The sequence below is a fragment of the Osmia bicornis genome, chromosome 4 (genome assembly GCF_907164935.1).
Source record: "Osmia bicornis bicornis chromosome 4, iOsmBic2.1, whole genome shotgun sequence".
Classification (NCBI taxonomy): domain Eukaryota; kingdom Metazoa; phylum Arthropoda; class Insecta; order Hymenoptera; family Megachilidae; genus Osmia; species Osmia bicornis.
The window spans coordinates 5,936,431-5,955,553 of NC_060219.1; the positions used below are offsets into that span (position 1 = coordinate 5,936,431).

Here is a 19,123-nt window from a genome sequence, read left to right on the forward strand (position 1 = left end):
ATTTTCACGAGTTCGATTCCAACGTGTTCCGGGATACTCTGTTACCAGAGGAACTGCCGGCTAAACGGTCGAACAATGCGGATCAATCGTAATTTGAAGCAACCCTACTTCGTGGTAACGGGGATCGAATCAGTTAATACATTCTCGTTTCGATGTAAATTCTAGTAATACTGGTTGAGTATCCTGTATCGGGAAGAATTGAAAATTGGGATATCTTTCTATTTTTCACAGGATTATAATTAAAATATTACAAGGCGAATTTCAAAACCTCTTGATAGGACAATTACTTCGGTATTCAGAATCAAATTAATTTCAATTAATTTGAATTTACAGCGAAGGTGAGATTTTCGTGTTATCCTTTATTAAGAATTAAATTACTCGCAATTAATTTGAATTTACAACGGAGGTGAGGTTTCCATGTTATCCTTGAAACACGAACATTTATTTAACGTTCATTCCGGGAACAGGGAAGCTTTCATCATCAACCTCCCAACTGTTACCCGTGAAACAATTACGATACTGTTTAATTTGTATCTTATTCAACGGTGGAAGCTCGTCAGTGAACTTGTTCTTAATGAAAACCCCGAGAGTTCAGGTTTAATTTCCTTCTTCTGTGCGTAACACGGCCATGGATATCGATTCCTCGTTTAGGAGGCAATCAAGTCGTACGCAAGCTTTCTTAATACGTTTATTCCACTCCAGATTTGATGCGGTATCTTTTGTAAAACTCTCGAACGAAACAGCTGCGGATGCATATTCATGTTGCCTTCTACCCTGCTTCGTTCGGCTTTCATTTTTGCTCTCTCTGCGTCCGTTCACCACCGGCTAACCCCTCTTGATACACCCCGTTATATTGCTTTAATATAATTTTTCAAGCATATTGCGTTAACTGTAGACCGTGACCGGATATTGCGTTTTTTATTCATATTGTTTCATCGTCAGACATTGCTCGCTTCATAGACGGAGAGTTGTAGATACATAAAAAACGATTTTCACTAAAATAAAATTTTGTACTTTAAAATAAAAATCCTTCAAATTAGTAATTCGCTGATTCTGGTGTTAATTTCTGACTATTCGTAGTCGCCAGTGGTGTTTCCTCCAATATCTATAAAATTTCCGGAATAATATCACCTTTTTTTGTGCTTGATGCACGCGACACGAACGTTAAAGTCGTTAACACGGAAATATGATGGATGTTTCGGGCGTGTGCCATTTTTACGATGCATCAATTCATACATATCGAACGGTAGCTCAATATTTGTCACCAGCTGATTTTATATCGAAAATAAAAATTTGTTTCTAAATATAGCAATCTCAATAATAGTCGATAAATATAAATCAATTTGAATATTATTAAACAGTTTTTATCGATCTTCCGTATGGATTGTGCGTGTTTTTGTTCGTCTAAGTCAGAGCGGTTGGAATCCGCTGGAAATGTCAAGAGAAAAGATGAAAAGAAATCGGGGCGAGACCGCGTTTGCAATTTCGTGAATGGGACCGCACGTGTTATAATTTCCCGGATTCATTGTTCAGGAATTAATTTCTCATTTCGCGTTTCACTGTTTGGGCGCGGTCTTTTATATTCGAATAGGGACGACGAAGTTTCAGCGACCTCGTGATAATGAAAGTGTCTGGAAATAGAAAAATAAGTTTATTCATCGCGTTGAATGTAAATTCATGGATTTTTACCTCGAAAAATTTCATACATCAACGTTGTCGCACTTCTTTTAATAATTTAGAGTAATTTTTGTTCATATCACAATAATTTATCTGTGACGAGATTTATAAAATTAATTGTTAAATAATTTATATTACTGATACTTTTATCAATTTTACATAACCAAGAACAGTATATCATATTTCACAATTCCTCCCCCCCAGTTTTCTCATTAAAAATCCATATCGTGTTAGATCTACCTCGCGATTCAACGAGACAGTGGCACAAGAGATCAGACAGGGTTCCAGATAATAATTTTTTTGCTCCCATTCGAAAAGTTTTCTGCTATATCCGAGAAGGCGGTTCCTGTCAGAAGCAGCTTTTGGCGTGGTTTATGGTGTGCCTCTTGCACTTACCACCCTCGCAAGGAGGAGCGAGGAAGGATTTCGGTAGAGCCCTCCGGCCGAGCATAATGCTCCCATTATCTTCAGTCCTTTCGTCTGTACTGCATGCGTATGTTGGCTGACTACTGCACCGGGTGTCATGTAATTTTGCGTCCACCTCGGCCCAACCGATCTTCCTTGATCTAACGATATCAGCGACACGATCGTTAGTTCGCGAAGGACGGTTCCGTAAAAGAAAAAAGGGTCATGATGCACGGAGGAAACGAAAAAAAGGGTCGCGAAGAGCGTGTCAGCCGGGTAGCGAGGCTAAAAACCATTACGGTAATACTTTGCGGACCGAGGAAGTGATTTTTAAGGAGAGGGGGTTCTGCCATTTCACGGCAATTTCGTTCTCCCCATAAGCATTTTTACCCGCTTGCTTCGACGCCCGAGTTAGCCGAACCCAAGCTATCTTCTAACGGAACGATTATGAAAATTTCCCGTCGTGTCGGTCGTTTCCATTTTCCCAGAAGCCGGCACTCGAAGTGTACCTTCCTTATATACATTTCCAGCCAAGGTTTACGAGGTTTCGTCTCCTCCGTCTGCACGTGTTTCATGAAACTTTGAACGACGCTCTTTATTCTGAGAAAAGATTAATGGAATTTTTAAGCTCGCACGAGCTCTGCGAACGGTTTGTTCCTCTTTACTGCTGTCTAAATTATGCACTCGTGTCTGTTGCAGATCCTTCGGCCTCAGGCTCGTCCTGCGAGGATGACGATGATGATCGACATCCAGACATCAGGAAACGAAAGAACAGCGTGTATGCTACTTCCTCGACTCGTGCGACCTCGTTAGACCGAGAGAAAGAGTTAACCTTCACAGATGCTGCGCTAGTGGACTGTGTAGCCCTGGTGCATCTGACCGATCAATCGCCCACCGACTCCAATCAACCAGTCCGTCATCCATCGCCTTATTACTACGGCGACCTGTTCAAGGTACCTGAACAACTCAGCAAACCACAGCCGAATAAGTATAGGAAGAGCGTCAGTCTCGACGTACCGGGTGAACGGTCGAGAACACCCGGTATACCGAAGAGGAATTCGGTGGCAGGTGATGGGGGAAGCTATTCGTCTCAGCCACAGCTACAGCCGCAGCAGCAACAGCAGCAGCCGTTACAACCGCAACAACATTATCAAAGCGAAGATCTAGTGAGCCCCACGTCGGGGAGCGAGCATGCTGTCCCAGCCAGAAACGAGATCCTCTCGTCGTGCATCATCACCGAGTGGGATCACACCCTCATGCCTCCTCATAGATTGTTAAGCCACGACCTGCCGACCACGGTATGTACTTGCGTCGCATCAGCTGAAGAGGAAGAGGATGAGCTAGATCAACGACAGCCGCAGTTAACGCGGCACCAAGTGCGCAAGCTACGACGTACACGAAGGATAGATCCGCAGCCGATACTCGTCGAGGACGAGGACGACGTGGAGGGAGAGGACGAGGGCGAGGAAGAGGAGGAGGAGGACGTGGAGGTGGAGGAAGACGAGGAAGAGATGGCTAGACAACGTCACCTCTACGAGACGGCCTTCGACTGCAAGGTCAATAGGTCCGACGACGACCTCGACGACCTCGATCGAGTTACTAATCATCCCGTGTTGCATTCACAGGTATTGATAGTTTCACCTCCTTGCAATTCTTTATCCTACGTTGCTCTATAAGTGTCGCTTTTATGTCACCCTTGAAATTCTTTTTCTTTTTTTTTTTCAAGAGCTTTAACATTCAGGCTATTCTATTTAAAAACACTCCGTCGTTAACGTTTCGACCGTGAGCTTTACCTTGAACAGTCTTTTTAATCTGATATAATAACTGCGCAAAGTTATGTTCCGTGTTTTACAGCGTTTCGTGCTTTCGCAAAAGTTAGATCGTTGGCTTTTAATCAAAAGCAATTAAAGTGCAATATGAGGCACAAAATGTAACTGAATTTCAGAGCACGAACCATGGATTCCTCGTTGCCAAGCGCAAATTAGACTTTAATTGCGGTTCGGCGTGTATTTGGTAATTAAGTGATAGTCTAATTATATGTTCGCGTTATATAAGTAACTTTTAATACAGCGGAAGGGTTAAAATGAAACACTGGTACAATTCGTTTTCATAATAAACGCATTTATATGTTGCCTTCCTTAGATGAACCGAAATTTCTTTTTGAAATAATTATCTTATATTATTCTGACGAATCGTGGTTCAAGTATTTTTTCGCTTCAAATTCTGCGTGACTAAATGGTGTTAATGAACGGTAAGATGTAATTTTTATGAAAATTTGAAGAAAATTGTATTAAATCCGTCGCAGATGAGAAGCAACAGCGCGATAGCAGTAAGCAGAACGAGTTCGTCGACGGACACGTCGAAGCAGCAGCAACCGCAGCAGATCCCTTACGCTGGTCAGTCCCACAGCAGCAAAGATCGACGCAAAGTCGTACTTCTCCGCCCAAAACCAATTCCGAGCCGACTTCAACAACAGCAGCAACAGCAGCAGCAGCAGCAGCAACAGCAACAACAGCAATCAGACAATATTTCTACTCTGTCCCAGGATATCGAATCCCTCCAGATCAATTCGAGCGACGAGAAAACCGGCTCGCCGCGGTTACCCGCCAGAGGTTACACCCCGTCGCCTCCATCCACGGCTCCGTTGCCTGCCAAGTTCCATGGCAATCGAGACCATTTGCTGTTGAATATTCGCAGCACGCCGAACCTACCCTCTCAGCCAGACCATCCGCGTCTGAAGGACCTGAGATTGCCGGTGAAATCTTTGCTGAGAACGAAGGACTCGCCGCAGAGCAGCGAGGGTAGCATACTGGAGATCAAAAGTAGACCAAAGAGTTTTGCTCAAGACAACGTGGAGTCGTCGCAGGGACGACGATTCGACAAGGAACTGATACTCGAGTTCAAAGGTAGGCCAAGAGAGGAGAGACAACGACCTCGCAGTCTGATACGCGAGAGCAAACCCATCATGGAGTTCAAGGGCAGGCCCCACGATGCTGAGAGCGATCTGTTGCGACCTCGCCGTGAGGTCGGACTTTTGGAATTCAAATTGCGGACCACTAGACGCAGAGCGGGATACTCCAGCACGGAAAGTATGGCTACCAGCAGCAGCGGGGGGAGCATGGAGTCTCTTCGAAGCAGTACCAGCGAGGGTAACAGATCGACGAGCAGCTCCGAGAGTCGTCACAGCACCAGTTTGAGCTCCCATAGTTCCGACAGTGGCAGCACCAACTGCTACCACCATCACCAACAACCATCGATGACTGGTTTTTTAACCCACCATGCGAATAAATTACACATACTCTCGCCCATATCTGACAAATCGTCCCAAGAACCCGCTTCAGAGACGTCCGATAATAATCGCAACAACAATTCGCAGAAAGCCTCACCGGAAGAGAACGTCACCACGGAGAACAACGTGACCGTGTCGAATAATACAAATACAAACACCAACACGAACACAAACACTAACACGGCCAACACGAACACGAATTCCGTGACCTCGCCGATGGACACGTCGTTCAAGAAACGGCGCACACCGCAGAACAAGAATCTCATTAATTTGGTCCTGCAATCCTCGTCGTCGGGCGATGCGGAGATTCAAGGGTCCGACAGTGGCATCTCGATCGAATCCCGTGCTGGGATCAAGTGCAAACCCTTTGGCTTCCACTTGTTGAAGCCGCAGTTGGATAACATCAATCTTGTCGACAATGAACCGGAGCTGTCCGATCTACCTTTTGACATGCCGAAACTACGGAGGAGACGATTGCTTATGCAACAAGACGCCACAACATCTGGCAGTGCTACCAGCGTGGATTTGAGAGATTTGCCGTTTGACATGCCGAAACTCAGGAGAAGGCTCAGATGCATGCAGAGCACGGAATCCAGCGGATCGCAGGCGTCTTCCAGCCTTTCCGTGCGGGACGTCGAACCACCTGCGTTATTTGGTAAGTAAGAAACTTTATTTTATTTTTTAGACATCTGATTTCTTCTGCACCCTTAACGCGTTGTTTATTGCAAGGATTATCGGTGATCAGCGTTAAAAATTAAAAGATAAAAGTAAATTAATGTAAAGTAACAAATTGAAGCTTTCAAAATAGAGATAATTAGATTGAATTTTTAACGTACCATCGATTATTCAATATTTCTTCCAGCACGGTAGGCACACGTTGAAATAAACGTTAAAAGGGTGAGCTCGAAAATCGTCCCTTCTTTAATCGAGCGTCTAGCCATTAAAAGGATAAAAACCGTACTTTCGGCATCTCGGGGTAAACTAAGTACTTATCAACGCTAGGGGACAACGTAATTTGATGCTGATCGTTATGAACCTTCCAGACAGCGGCTAATATCGTTAAGGTTCACTTAGCGCCTACATCCCTCTCGACGACTAAATATTTAATCTTACCAACACACGCTAACGTCGAATCGTTAATACGTACCACTCCATATATCACTGTCCAATGAATCATTATATCCGAGTAAAAACACAAGGACAAAATTCGCGTTGATCGAAACTTCAATTTGCAAAAGTTGTGTTTAACGTTCCACCGCATATTTGGCCCACAGTTAGGGCAGTGTATCAAAGAACGTTCCTTTGTAGAAAGTTTAAGCCGGCAATTAACGTTGCCTCCTGTATACCTTACACGAGGAGCATCCTTTCGAAACTTCCAACAGTTTCGAAAGTCATGCGACAACACAATCTTCTCGTGTATTCGCTTCCGCAAAGGGTTCAAAGATTCTTGTATCAAAGTATAAAACAACATCAACCGCGTGTCATCCTCAGAAGTAAATCCGTCGATTAGCTGAAGTTATATAATAATCACAGCATAAGTAATTTTGAAATAAAATTATTTGAAACATTCTTCTACATTCGGAACGATAATGATTAATTCCTACGCAGCTACAGAGAAGCTATCAAATAATAGTTCTATTAAATCGAAGCAATCAGGATATAATCCAGCATCTTAATACCCAACTAACTAGCTGGGTGGGGGAAACGAACCGCAATCAGGGATTTATCAGACGTGTCAATCGTAGATTTATGCGTCATCGATCACCGATTGCCCCCGATACTTGAATCCATCCGCGATCTACTGACTGCAACACGAGGCGTTTAGTATTAGTCAGCCGATTAAGCTTCTAACCCGTCGTTCTACACGCAGCATGAGTTCCATCCTGCATTCTGATAGGAACTTACCCTTCGAGGCTGGAAATTGCAAAAGCGAGAGCTCACCGTCGTTGCCTTTGGGCGAAATCTGTACCGCGCTACGTGAATCAAGGGGAGGATAAATAGCGATACGGAGAGCTCGGTTCTGATAAACGAACAAGCGTAGGCGTGCAAAGGATCAGGTTATTTTTAACCGATGATCGAATGTCAATAAATGTGGTCCGCTTGAAAAATTAATGATTGATGGGATTAATCGAGGTGAAAGATGGAAGATGGGGATGATACGTTTGATCGAACAGGACAGATATAATCAGCCGGGATACTTATAAATGTTCGTAATGTTCTTATTGCGTGAGTAAAATAATTGATCGTATAGTAGAACTAAAATTGAAAAACTTGGAAGATTTTCGTGCAAAGCGAGGAGAAATTCGATTTATGTGTTTCGAGGAATACTATCACGAACGTGTGAATGACGAGCCGTCGGTGTATCGTGTAGCAACATTTCCGGTTTCCTGATAACCAAAATTGATCGACGCTCGCGTATATATGTGGCAGGGATTGTTTTCCATATCTCTCACGCTTGTCGTGTTTCGCAGTCTGGATTTCCATTCACCGCAACCGTTGTTGGATAATGGATAAAATCCCGGCTAGTTTCGATAAACCGACCTTTCCGGCATTATCGATTAGCAAAAGTAGGCTAAAAATAGAATTCACAATACCTTCTCAAAGCATGAATAAACGGAATAATTTGATTTATCTTACGGACAGGTTCAAGCCGTTCTGATTGTAAAATTATATTCATGAATTCACGATATCCTTCTATCGATACTAGTACACTATTTAATGCATATAGCATTTTTATGAAAGCACTGATTATTTTATAATTCTTCTTTTTATATTAATGTACACATTTGTGATAGACCATTGTTAAAATTCTATTTTCAATACAATTATAAGCAGTGAATATTAATTGCAAAATTGTTTATAGAAAGTTTTAGATATCACAAATTTATATTTTAAGTACCGAGGTTCGAAGAACAAATTCGAAAGCTTCGATAGGTATAAATAACATTCGGACCTTTTCTTAATTCAACTACGTCGGATCCCCTATTTGTGTCCACAAGGGTCCTCGGACGTACATACTTTGATCCTTTTGATCACAGTCAGCTGCGAAGCAATCGAGATTCCGTCATTTTTTCCTGGTTGATGGATGTCGGCCGATTCGTAGCTGTAAATTACGTTTTGAAGAGGGAAAGGGCGGAGATAAAGCGCGTTAGCACGCGATCTAAAACAGATTCCCGAAAATCTCAGTAGTTTTTTATCAACGTCGAGCTACCGTCGATTACTTATCGTGCCCAGGCAACTTTAAGCACGGATGATCGATCGGTGTATTTGTTTCTTATCTCGGACGGTTTTATGAGTTTGCTGATGGATCGCGGATAAAAACAGCAATTTCCAAGCGAATTAGCGATCAAATGACTGACAAAAGGAGATGAAAAAAATTATTATACCCCCGGGTAGGCGTTGGCCCGAATAGAAAAGAAAAGGGAATAATGAATTAAAAGCAGCATTAACATTTTTGTTTTCTATTTAATTTTTAATCCTTTGCTCTATAATATCGAGTCACAATCGTGACGCAACTTACGATTCAATGTGTCAATTTTAATTATAATTTTCCCAGTCAAGAATCGTCGAATGCTATGTATGCACGATATGTCAATTTTCTTTATTTATTTTAAAATTCGAGTAATAAATAGTTAGCTTTCACTGACGTGATTATAAAAAAAATCATAGGAGAAGGGGTTAAAGGTATACTTTGCATTATTATTATTCGAATAGTATTATTATTCGAACATATAATCCGTCCAACGAGACGGGTCAAGATATGTTTATCGAGGTTTGTGTACTGTGAACCAGGCCTGCTTCGAGCACGTGAATTTTTACGCATTTACTGTCTCGTCTCGTTGGATGAAGTATAGTGCTTTACCACGTCTGACCATACACGTGTATTTCCACTGCGGCGCTCGTGATTCCGCGCATGAAAATTCATTAAACTCTTTTTCCCATACCGGTAACAATTTCATTTTACTAAAGTCTGAAGAAAATTTTTTTAGTTATTTATACTAATATTTACCCTTAAAGATAGCAACAGTTTACGCGTTCCATCATAGGTGCTATTAAAGTTGTTCGAACGGTATAGCGCCGCTTTAATTGGCCTCGGACGAGAGCGCCGCTCTTTTATCGATACCGTTAACCTTCACGGGTTTATTATGTCATTTTTATACGGTAATTGAAAACCATCAATGCGTTGTAACCTTCTTGTGATAATAAATAGCTGCGAGAATTTCTCAGGGATCTTTCATGAAACGTGGAGAAATAAATCTAGCTGTCCAGTTCTGTTTTGACGGGTATTCCTATACCATCGTTAGTTTTCTGTTTGGCCGTTTTAAACGGGACGACGGACGACTAACCCGGAAGAAGCACGGTTCCGCATTGTGCAGCCGAACAAAACGTCCGAGGTTGTTTTCTCACGGGCTTGTGTTCACAATGCACGAGAGGCCGGTGACGTGAACACAGAACAACGGTTTCAAGCTTGAACCGCGGTATCTTTGTTCGCGTGCACCGTGCACGTGTTGCATTCGAAACGTGTGCATCGCTGCACGAACGGAAGTGCAAGCGGTCGCGCGACACGTGTGTTTCGTATCGCAACAACGATGCTGCGGGGGCGGGCTGTCACGGGAAAGATACAGCGGGAACGTATTGGAAATATCGGAAATATTACGCCCTACTTGCAGCCGGCTCTTGTAAACGTCAATGGCGACCCTTTCGTTAAGCGGCCCCTGTCAAAGATGCGCTTTTTACAGCCGACGAAAATAGCCTGAATAGGATCGATGAACGTTGCGTCGCCGCATACTCGAGTATTTCTATCGGAAAGTTAGCCAAAATTCGATTTCGATCATTCTATTAAAAGTTTACAAATTCATATCACGAGAGAGTTATGACGTTGATTGGCGCAGTGAAAATGATCATGTATAGTCAGACGTGCTATAATTGTGATTATTTTATTCTTTTTAACCCTTTGAAATGTCATACTGGAGATGACATAAATTCTTTTGTGAAAATTATGTTTTTTATATTAATTCACTTAATTTGACTTAAAATTAATACCAGTTGACGAGTAACAATATTGAAAATAAATCGAGTTCAAAGGGTTAATTGAACTTTCCTGTTGCTACTTTGCATAAATAATATAATGTTAATGATATTTAAAATGAACATTAATAAGTTTCTTATATTGGAGTTTCTGCACGGAATAGGTAGACAAAGAAAGATTAGATGTTCAATTTGAGGAGATAAATTAAATAAATTTCATTTATTTTTATCAAGTAAATTGTTTATGAGATTACGCAGTCGCGTTGCTAATAGAACACGGTGTGAAGCATGTATCCTTTATTTAGCTCACCGTGTCTCATTATGCGGAAGTGGTAAGAGGTCAAGTTCAGCTCTTGAACGTCAAAACGAGCTTTGAATTAAACTGAAAACTCCGTGGCTCACGTAAGTTAATATCTGCTTCGGTATCTGGAATCTGGCCCTCCCGGTTTCATGAATCCATCCGTTTCGCATAGTTGAATAAATGGAGCATCCGAATTATGCGGCTGGCGAAATAATTAGAATGCCAAGTCGTCGGGAAGGGATGTTTTCTTCTACGTGGGCAAACTTTCTTTTCCTACATGATACAATATTCCCAGTATATTAAATGAAACTCTCAAAAATAATTTTGTATTGATAATACGTATTATATATAAGAAAATTTGAAATTGCAAAAACGATAAATTTGACAAAACGTATGGCTATCAAAGTGTTAGTAACGTGTGCGGCATATACACAATTATTATTAAGATTAATATTAGAAAATAAAATATCTGTCAACCTCCTGCAACGTTAATGGAATCGATAAATACGCCTGTACAGATGTGTCGTACATCTTCTAAGTCTCTCTCGTTATGGCATTGCTTTCTGCTGCTATTGCAGCTGTAGATAACAGTTACGACGTTGTAAATCTCGTTGTTCGAACGGTGTAATCCGTGATTTTAGCAACGGCACCATGGAAATTGATATTCACAATCTCCACGAAGCCGATCCATCCTTGCGTCTGGACCATTTACCCGGTAGCTACGGCCAGGGTGGTCGTTAACAGGGCGAACAGACGAAGAGAAGCAAGAAGAAAACGTTGTGGCCGGTATCTCCGTTCTTTCGCTTCGCTAGGTATCCGAGAAAAAATTCAGCAGCTAGAGAAAAGGGGAGAAGACTTTCGCTATTCGTATCTGAATTACTCTCGCTTTCCCTCCGCCGTTTCTTTTGTGTCTGCGTGACGTCCACACCCTGAAAGGATCGCTAGATAAGGCAGCTATCGATCTTTTTTCTATTTCTGGAGATATAATGTGCTTTTTAGTGTTTCCTTCTTTTAAAGACGACGACACGATGTCAATATTTTGTTAAATATTTTTAAATTGCCATTAAATGGCGATTATATTTTGTGATATTGGTCTTGGAGGAAGAGGTGAAAGTTTACTGTAAAAAGTGCTCAGCGTCCAATTTTATTTTTTATTGATACGAACACAAGTTGTCTGAGAACATTGTTTCATCTTTCAAAATTTGTCGAATTTATTTTGTCACGTTATTTGGTAGAGAACATTGGCAACGTGCTGACAGAGCAGATATTTTTGATGCAGTTCAGTATGCAAATGAAAGGCGAACGTGATCTTCCAAGTAATAAAATTCAAGGTAGCGATTCCGCTCGAATACCTATTACTATTTTATGATATCGAAGAAATGCAGTTTACGTCTGATCGAACTCCGTTCATATGCTCGAACGACGTTTTCTGACGATTTCCTTATCGGACAGTTACACTTTTGGTAGTCGTCCAAAGTACCTCGTAGAATTTTACAAATCGGTACAAATAACTATTAGAAACTGTGCAATGTGGAACTGTAATTGGTCGAAGCTTGTTTCATCCATTCTATTCCGATATTTATCGGGTGAAAAGTTTCAAGATCAGGTAGGAATTCTAACAATTCTAATAAGAAATTACCAATAGAATTATTTTTGTGAGTATCAATTAATAATTCGCATTTTCTAAATTCTAAAATTTATTAAAAATTGCATCAATTTAAAAACTCAGATCAGTTAGCAAATATTTGTGAAAAATTGTCGTGCTTTTACGAGGTTTGTACGACACAGACAAATTGTTCGGTAGACACTGAACGAGGGAAAACAATTTAGAAGAAAAAGAGATAGATAAAACCGCACCGAATTTTCGACATTCCATGAAATTCAACGAACGAAATTTTAGCGGATCTCTAACTAGATTCCAGGCTGTCGGTGACATATTCCCGCCGGTAGGAAAATACAATTTTCGTCTGGTCACGGAAACCGGTCACGTACGGTTTACTCGTTTGTCGCCAATCGCGCGAGACATACCCCGTGTATACACGTACGTACGTACGTACGTATATTCTCGTACAATCGCTGCTAAACGTTTGGTAGCAGTCCAAAGCGAGACGAGTGTCTGACGAAACTTTAATTCGCAACGGTTGCTCGACGTCGGTCGGATTTTAACGAGTGGTTTAACGTTTCCCACTAATTGTCACGGTCGAGAAAATTCGTAAGTGGCAAGGATCCTTACCTTCGACTCGCCTAATGCTCGTTTCACGCAAACCTGTCGTCTCGTAACCCAGTTTTTTCGTTTACGTCTCGACGATGCTCCGTTTCGCGCAAACTTTCATTTCTCTTTTCCTTTTCATCGTGCGCGATTAATATCTCGCCGTCCAATTAATGCAGCCGACTGCATTTTCCAGTGAAAAATTAAACATAATCGTTCGCGGAGGCTGTGTCATTAATTTCCAGCGCTATTTTTGCGTTCGCATATCTGAACGACAAAATATTTTGCCTGACAGTTAAATGACTCTTCGTTAGATCCTTTATTAGAGGCGTGTAGATTTACAAAATTAGAAGTATCTAATTTAATTTCGAATCCAATTTTTAATTTAAGGTATTCACACAAACCTCTTCTTCGCGTTTGGCGGAACAAGAAAATTAAATAGCGATAATATTGAATCTTGAAGATAAAAAAATGTTTTTTCAATTGTTATCCACGTTAACAAGGTGAACTTACGGAACGATGCGGAGAAGAGCACTAAAACGTTTGCTTCATCGGTGAACTTTTGACCTAAATCGACACTGAGGAACGTCTGAAAGCTCTGCGGAAGTAGATGGGAAACAGAGGAGGATCGTGGATTACAGTTAATTGAAGTTAATTGATGCGGGGTTCTATATTAACTAACTCTAGTATTATTGGAGTTTGTAATAGTATAGTTGTGTGCAATATAGATTTCCCTCGATTAAGAGGAAGTGTAGGAGTTCTTATACATTTACTCTTAAACGAGGAGGTTACATTAAATTTTCAAATTATGCTTTCAGATTAGTACTCTATTATTCCCATTATCGTATAATATTAACGCTATTTAAAATTTGCATTCTTTTTTTCTTTATTCTTAATTCAACACGTCGAAAATGAAATTTCAAAATTAGGAACTTTCATTGAAGCTTTAGTCTTTTCCTTATTTTTACAAAAGTTTCTCACAAACTGCTCCATTAAAACAAAAGATAAGACGCCAGTCCGTAAATAACGGGTGTATATAAGGTATCTTGGTGCGAACGAGCCGTTGATCCTCGAGCAAATTGTACGATTGATCCTTCGATGAGAAGGACGTATGCGTGTATCGTAGTTCATATTTCATGAGGATCGAGCATTTGGTATCCAGCATTCGAAGCAGGTTCGAAGTGTTTGTTACCGTACCGATAAGGGCTGCTAGCTGCTTGGGGGAGCGCAGAAGGAGGGCTTGTGTAACTGCAACATCTGTTGGCGAAGATCTTAAAGGTCTATCCCTACGACGGTATCCCGCATCTGTTGTTCGGACATTTCGACACATCGCGAGCTTTTCCATGGGGGAGAAAGCGGCGTTCGCCGGAAAGATTCGGAATCGTAAAGAGGCGCGGATGATGGGCGAAGTTGCGATCTCACCATGACTCGCAACATCCGAGGGATTTGTACCGAGGTTATTTATCGGTTCGACGTCGAGATTGCGATTCTATAGATTCGAAGGATCGTTTCGAGATTTTGAAAAATTTATTGCTATTCAATACACCGATCGTTATCATCAATAACGTTTATAAAAGATATTCTAACATTTCATTTATTATCTTTTTCTATTTAACACTTCGACGGCGGATTCAATTTTAATTTATAATAGTATTGTATTTTATATTATTTTCATTTTCTAAATTTGACACTGTTCCTTTAAAAATTATAATCCCAATATATGAAACCCCTCTGTTTGAAAATTATACATTTAACTTTAGCTTAATCCCCTTATATACGTTCTGTAAATTTAAATCACAAAAGATCCGTTGTTTAAATGTTAGTCATGTAACATTTTTTTCCATCTCCAATTTTGGGGTGAACATTTTTATAGTACCGTGAATCGCAATTTTCGATCACAAGTCTTGCGTGAAGCTCTCCGACATCTGCTCGAATCTTCGATTTTCTCCACTAGGGATACTCTTTCCAGAGACAGTAAAACCTTTCGGTGAAACTTTTCTTCCTTCCTTCGACGTATAAACACTTTCTTTCTGCCATTTAGACTGCCACTATTTAGTAACATAAAAATATTGCAAAATGGAGTGTGCAATAGCCTTTTTTAATTTTAGCTTTAAATTCATCCTCTGAAAACTCGCAGCGAGCAAGAAAATTCCGCGACATGCGTTTTCCTCGGATGTAAAAGCAAGATAATCGTTGAACGGTTTCATTTCTAACAACATGGTTAACTTACTACCACCAAGACGTCTTTCACCCCTTCGCGCCACTCGACGATTTTACCGCCACTCCGTTCAGACACACTACCGCTTTAATGGCAGGCTGAGACTCAATGGAATCTCCTGCTATCCTTTCCATGCGAACGTGTGACGTTCCTCCGTCCCTCGGCGCAGTAAATTCTTCATCCTCGTAAATCTTGGCGGCGAGTGCCACCCTCGGTGGTCTTTGCGGCAATAAATACGAATCGTCGAAGCGGACTGTTTGACTTTCTCGCGTCCACGGGAAGCCATTGCTGCTGCTCCGATCCACGTCCGACCGTACGTCCTGATTTTCACGGGGAATTAAAAGTTCTCTCGGTTTCCGGGCACCGCGATGCGCAACGTCCGACGAGATTTCACGTGACTCCTTCGTGACGAGGAATTTCCCTCGAGACAAACGTGTGTCGAGACACTCCTCTTGGACTGTCTATTCCTTTTCCATCACCCTCTCAGACAATATTCTCGCTGCATGAAAGTAGCATTCCGAGAGGATGCCATGGGAATATCTCAGTATTCCTTTATTTCAAGTATCTTGATAGCTTCTGAAACACTTGGAATGTCAATGAACGAATTTGTCGAGATTTAGATATTCAGAGTAATTAAAAATTCTCTTATTAACTCTTATCACTTTGCTTCAGATTGTATGTAAAAAAAAAGACATCAAAATGCAAAACGTGTAAAAATATTCAATTTATAAAAAGAATAAAAGGAAGACGACTGTCTGAACGCATTCTTCATTGAAAGAAAGTATAAGCAAGGAAAAAGGAAACATCTGGGAAACGTCCGTAGAGAAACTTTCCCGGTACCTATTACCATTCTCGAAATTTACGAACTTCATTCCTGCGATAACAAGTTTCGAAAGTCGCTGCTTCGCGACACACCCTGCTTGTGCACAGACGCTCGCTTATTCGCATACTGCAAGCGTATTGCCGCATTTTCACGAATATCTACTCGTGCCCCCGGCTCGCCATTTCCCAAGGGATAGCCGGCTTGGATGGAGAAGACACCGCGAAGAAATTGATTGAGACGTATCTTCGTCTGAGACGGATATTAAAACAGTCTGCCCGGGAAACGAGAATGTAAGTGTACGGGTGTCAAGAGGAGAATTTCCCGTTGCCGAGGAACACGCAACGCGAGTTTTCTTTCGTTCGTTCGCGTGCGATGGAACGGGCGGGAAAACGAGAAAATTCGGATGGATAAATCGAGCTGTCCGAACGGCCGGATTAAATTTAATAATACAGATACGGCCAATCTCGGAGAGTGGTGGCCGCTTGCCTTCTGTTCGTTAATGTTTAACCGTGTTTGAAACGCACGGCTGTCAGACGAGCCGGAAGAGAGCGTGGATGTTGCCTTTCGAGACTTTCCTCTCCCCGCTGCGTGCACGAAAACGATTTACCTTCGATGAATTATTCAGTCGAATTGGATTTTGTTGCTTCTCGATTCGGTTTACCGTCTTGATGATATGATAGCAATTTTTGAAAATAGGGATGAGATCAGGTTCGATATATACCCACCGATCTAAGTCAATTGCGAAACCCAAGTTTGGACTCGCAAGATTCGAATGACATAAAATTTGTTATTGCTCTGAGAATCGCTTATAAAATATTATTTGTGATTCTTAAAAATATTTGGAAAATTTGAAAATGTAGGTATTCGAGGTGTAATTTGATGATTACTCGAATTCTAAGAATTATTTTGATTCAAACAAAAAGGTTCTCAGATTTTAAGTGGTCATGGATAATTTTTCATTTATTTAAAATTCCAAAAATCAAAGGTAGTCTTGGTTATTGCTTCTAATAGAATAATACGTTATCGCATAATGAATAAATTAAAAGAGTGGAAAGTTACTTTTTCATTGTATCTTTATTACAAGAGATCCAAAATGTATTCGATTCTGTTAAATCCCAAAGTACAACCCTAATGAATAATGTATAAAGTACACGCTTTCGAGCCGGAACTCTCCGAACGTGTTAGCCTCGATGAGAAGGTAAAGCATTGTTACACCTGTCAGAACAATTTCATCGTACCTGGATCATGCGACCTTCCAAAAGTCGACCGCTAAGAGATTGCAGGCAACAAATGAAATTACCTGGCGGCCGCGCAGCCACTTTCTTCGACGGACCCTTCCGTCGATTATCATCTCCGAACTTTCTACGAGGGTGTAATAACATTGACGCTCGATGGAAGGCCCCACGAAGAATTTACTTAGTGAAATTTATAAATTCTTGATGAGTCAAGAAAGGTGTTTTGGCGAATAAGTTCACTCGTCTCGAATAATAATTGAATATTTTATCAGATGTAGTAAAATAACACTGAAACCCAAATTATCAAGGATACAAGCAATTAATTTTCAAATTAAACATTTTAATTTATTTCTATGAGAAAAATAATAGGTATGCAAGAGATACTTTAATCCACCCCAAAATTTTTTTCTTATTTCCTGGATCTTTTGTTTTAATAGAAATTGCAGCTTTCCTTTTCCTGTTCCGTTTTCAGTCCTTCCAAGGGTTCGTGCAATCTTTAATAAGCGTAATATCTTACGATCTTAAATCGAGTCTCCAGTTTCATCGTTGAAAACGAAGAAAACGCGATGCTGACTCGTTGTCTCTTATACTTCGAGCCACATTGTTTACGAGGAAACAATGCTCGTAATTTCTTCGCGAAACTTAAGTGGTAGCAGGGGAGTGAAAAGTTTGAGAAGTCGATGAAACTGCTCGTCAGAGGTATGAGAAGGGGAAGAGAAAAAAATTGGAGGAAGGAATTTCGATTGTATTGTTTCTGTTAAGTGAAAGAGCTCAGACTATCTATTGACGAGTACGAGACGTTCCATTATCATACCTCTACAAAGCCACGTCCAAAGTCACGGTCGATTGTTTCTTCTCGAAGGAAGTATTCCCCGTTGGCTATTATCGAGTCCTTGCTTCGAGAGCAGAGTTATCGATGACACAATTATCTCGCGTAGTAAGCTAATCGATTATCCGAGCTTTGATAAATGTTTTCCCTCTTGTTTCACGTCTTACTAAAACACTCCTTTAATTGATGCATTATGTAGAATATATTTTGGAACTGAAATATTTATCCAGAAATATCTTTTCTAATAAGACAATGAAAATTGAATAATGGAACCAATTTATGAAAAATTTAACGTCACACTCCATTCGTACCATGTACCTTTCAGAACTTGAAATTTCGAACACATCCGCAAAGACTGGCATCGTGCATACCGCTCACTTCCTGTCGCCGTGAATCTTTGCGGTACCGAGTTTCGGTTCGTTCCAATTACGAGGGTGGGCCATAAAATCTGCGAACAGGGAGATGTTGCTCGCGTCGTCTACGGTGTATGCGTATAATCGATGTTTACCCCCGGGGAATTTCACGGCGTCTAACTGTCGGGTGACTCATTTCAGGCGGCGGTCTGGCGCGTCCGAAGATGACACTGAATCTGGACGCTGGAAACGGTGTGAACAACGGTGGAAACGGTGGTGGTCAGATAGCGCCAAGAAAACCTGGTGGTCTCAGCCTTGGATTGCCGCTGGAGATTAATACAGCCAGAGGATCCGCTGATCTAGTTGACGTGGACCTCCCTCTCGAGAGACAGGGGTATGTTCTTCAATTTTATTTATTTTACAGCGTACAATGAAAATTTTCAAATGACGATCAATACTAATTATTAATTGTTACGACTTACGTGGTAATTTCAATAAAATAAGAATATTCAAGAGTGGAAAGAGATATGTATCTACCATGAAAGTTTTCATAATTTTATAAATTGATTTTCTTTCTTTCACTCGTAGATGGTACCACGGATCCATCACGAGAATCGAGGCTGAAGCTGTCTTACGTCTTCTGAGGGAAGGAAGTTACTTAGTGAGGAACAGCGAGTCGACCAAACAAGATTATTCCTTGTCACTGAAGTAAGTTTCACGTATCATGCAAGTAATATTCGAACTCTTATTCGAATT

General features: G+C 41.0%; 1 protein-coding gene across 2 annotated transcripts in view; it reads left to right on the forward strand.

Moving 5' to 3' along the window:
• LOC114879487 (transcription initiation factor TFIID subunit 1-like) overlaps positions 1 to 19,123 on the forward strand; it is a 147,701-nt gene that overhangs the window by 124,316 nt on the left and 4,262 nt on the right. For both annotated transcript variants that reach the window (XM_029194449.2, XM_029194458.2), the window contains 4 exons: positions 2,782 to 3,707; positions 4,388 to 6,026; positions 18,569 to 18,761; positions 18,956 to 19,075. In XM_029194449.2, the coding sequence (XP_029050282.2) occupies positions 2,782 to 3,707; positions 4,388 to 6,026; positions 18,569 to 18,761; positions 18,956 to 19,075 (2,878 nt within the window). The remainder of the gene's footprint in view (positions 1 to 2,781; positions 3,708 to 4,387; positions 6,027 to 18,568; positions 18,762 to 18,955; positions 19,076 to 19,123) is intronic.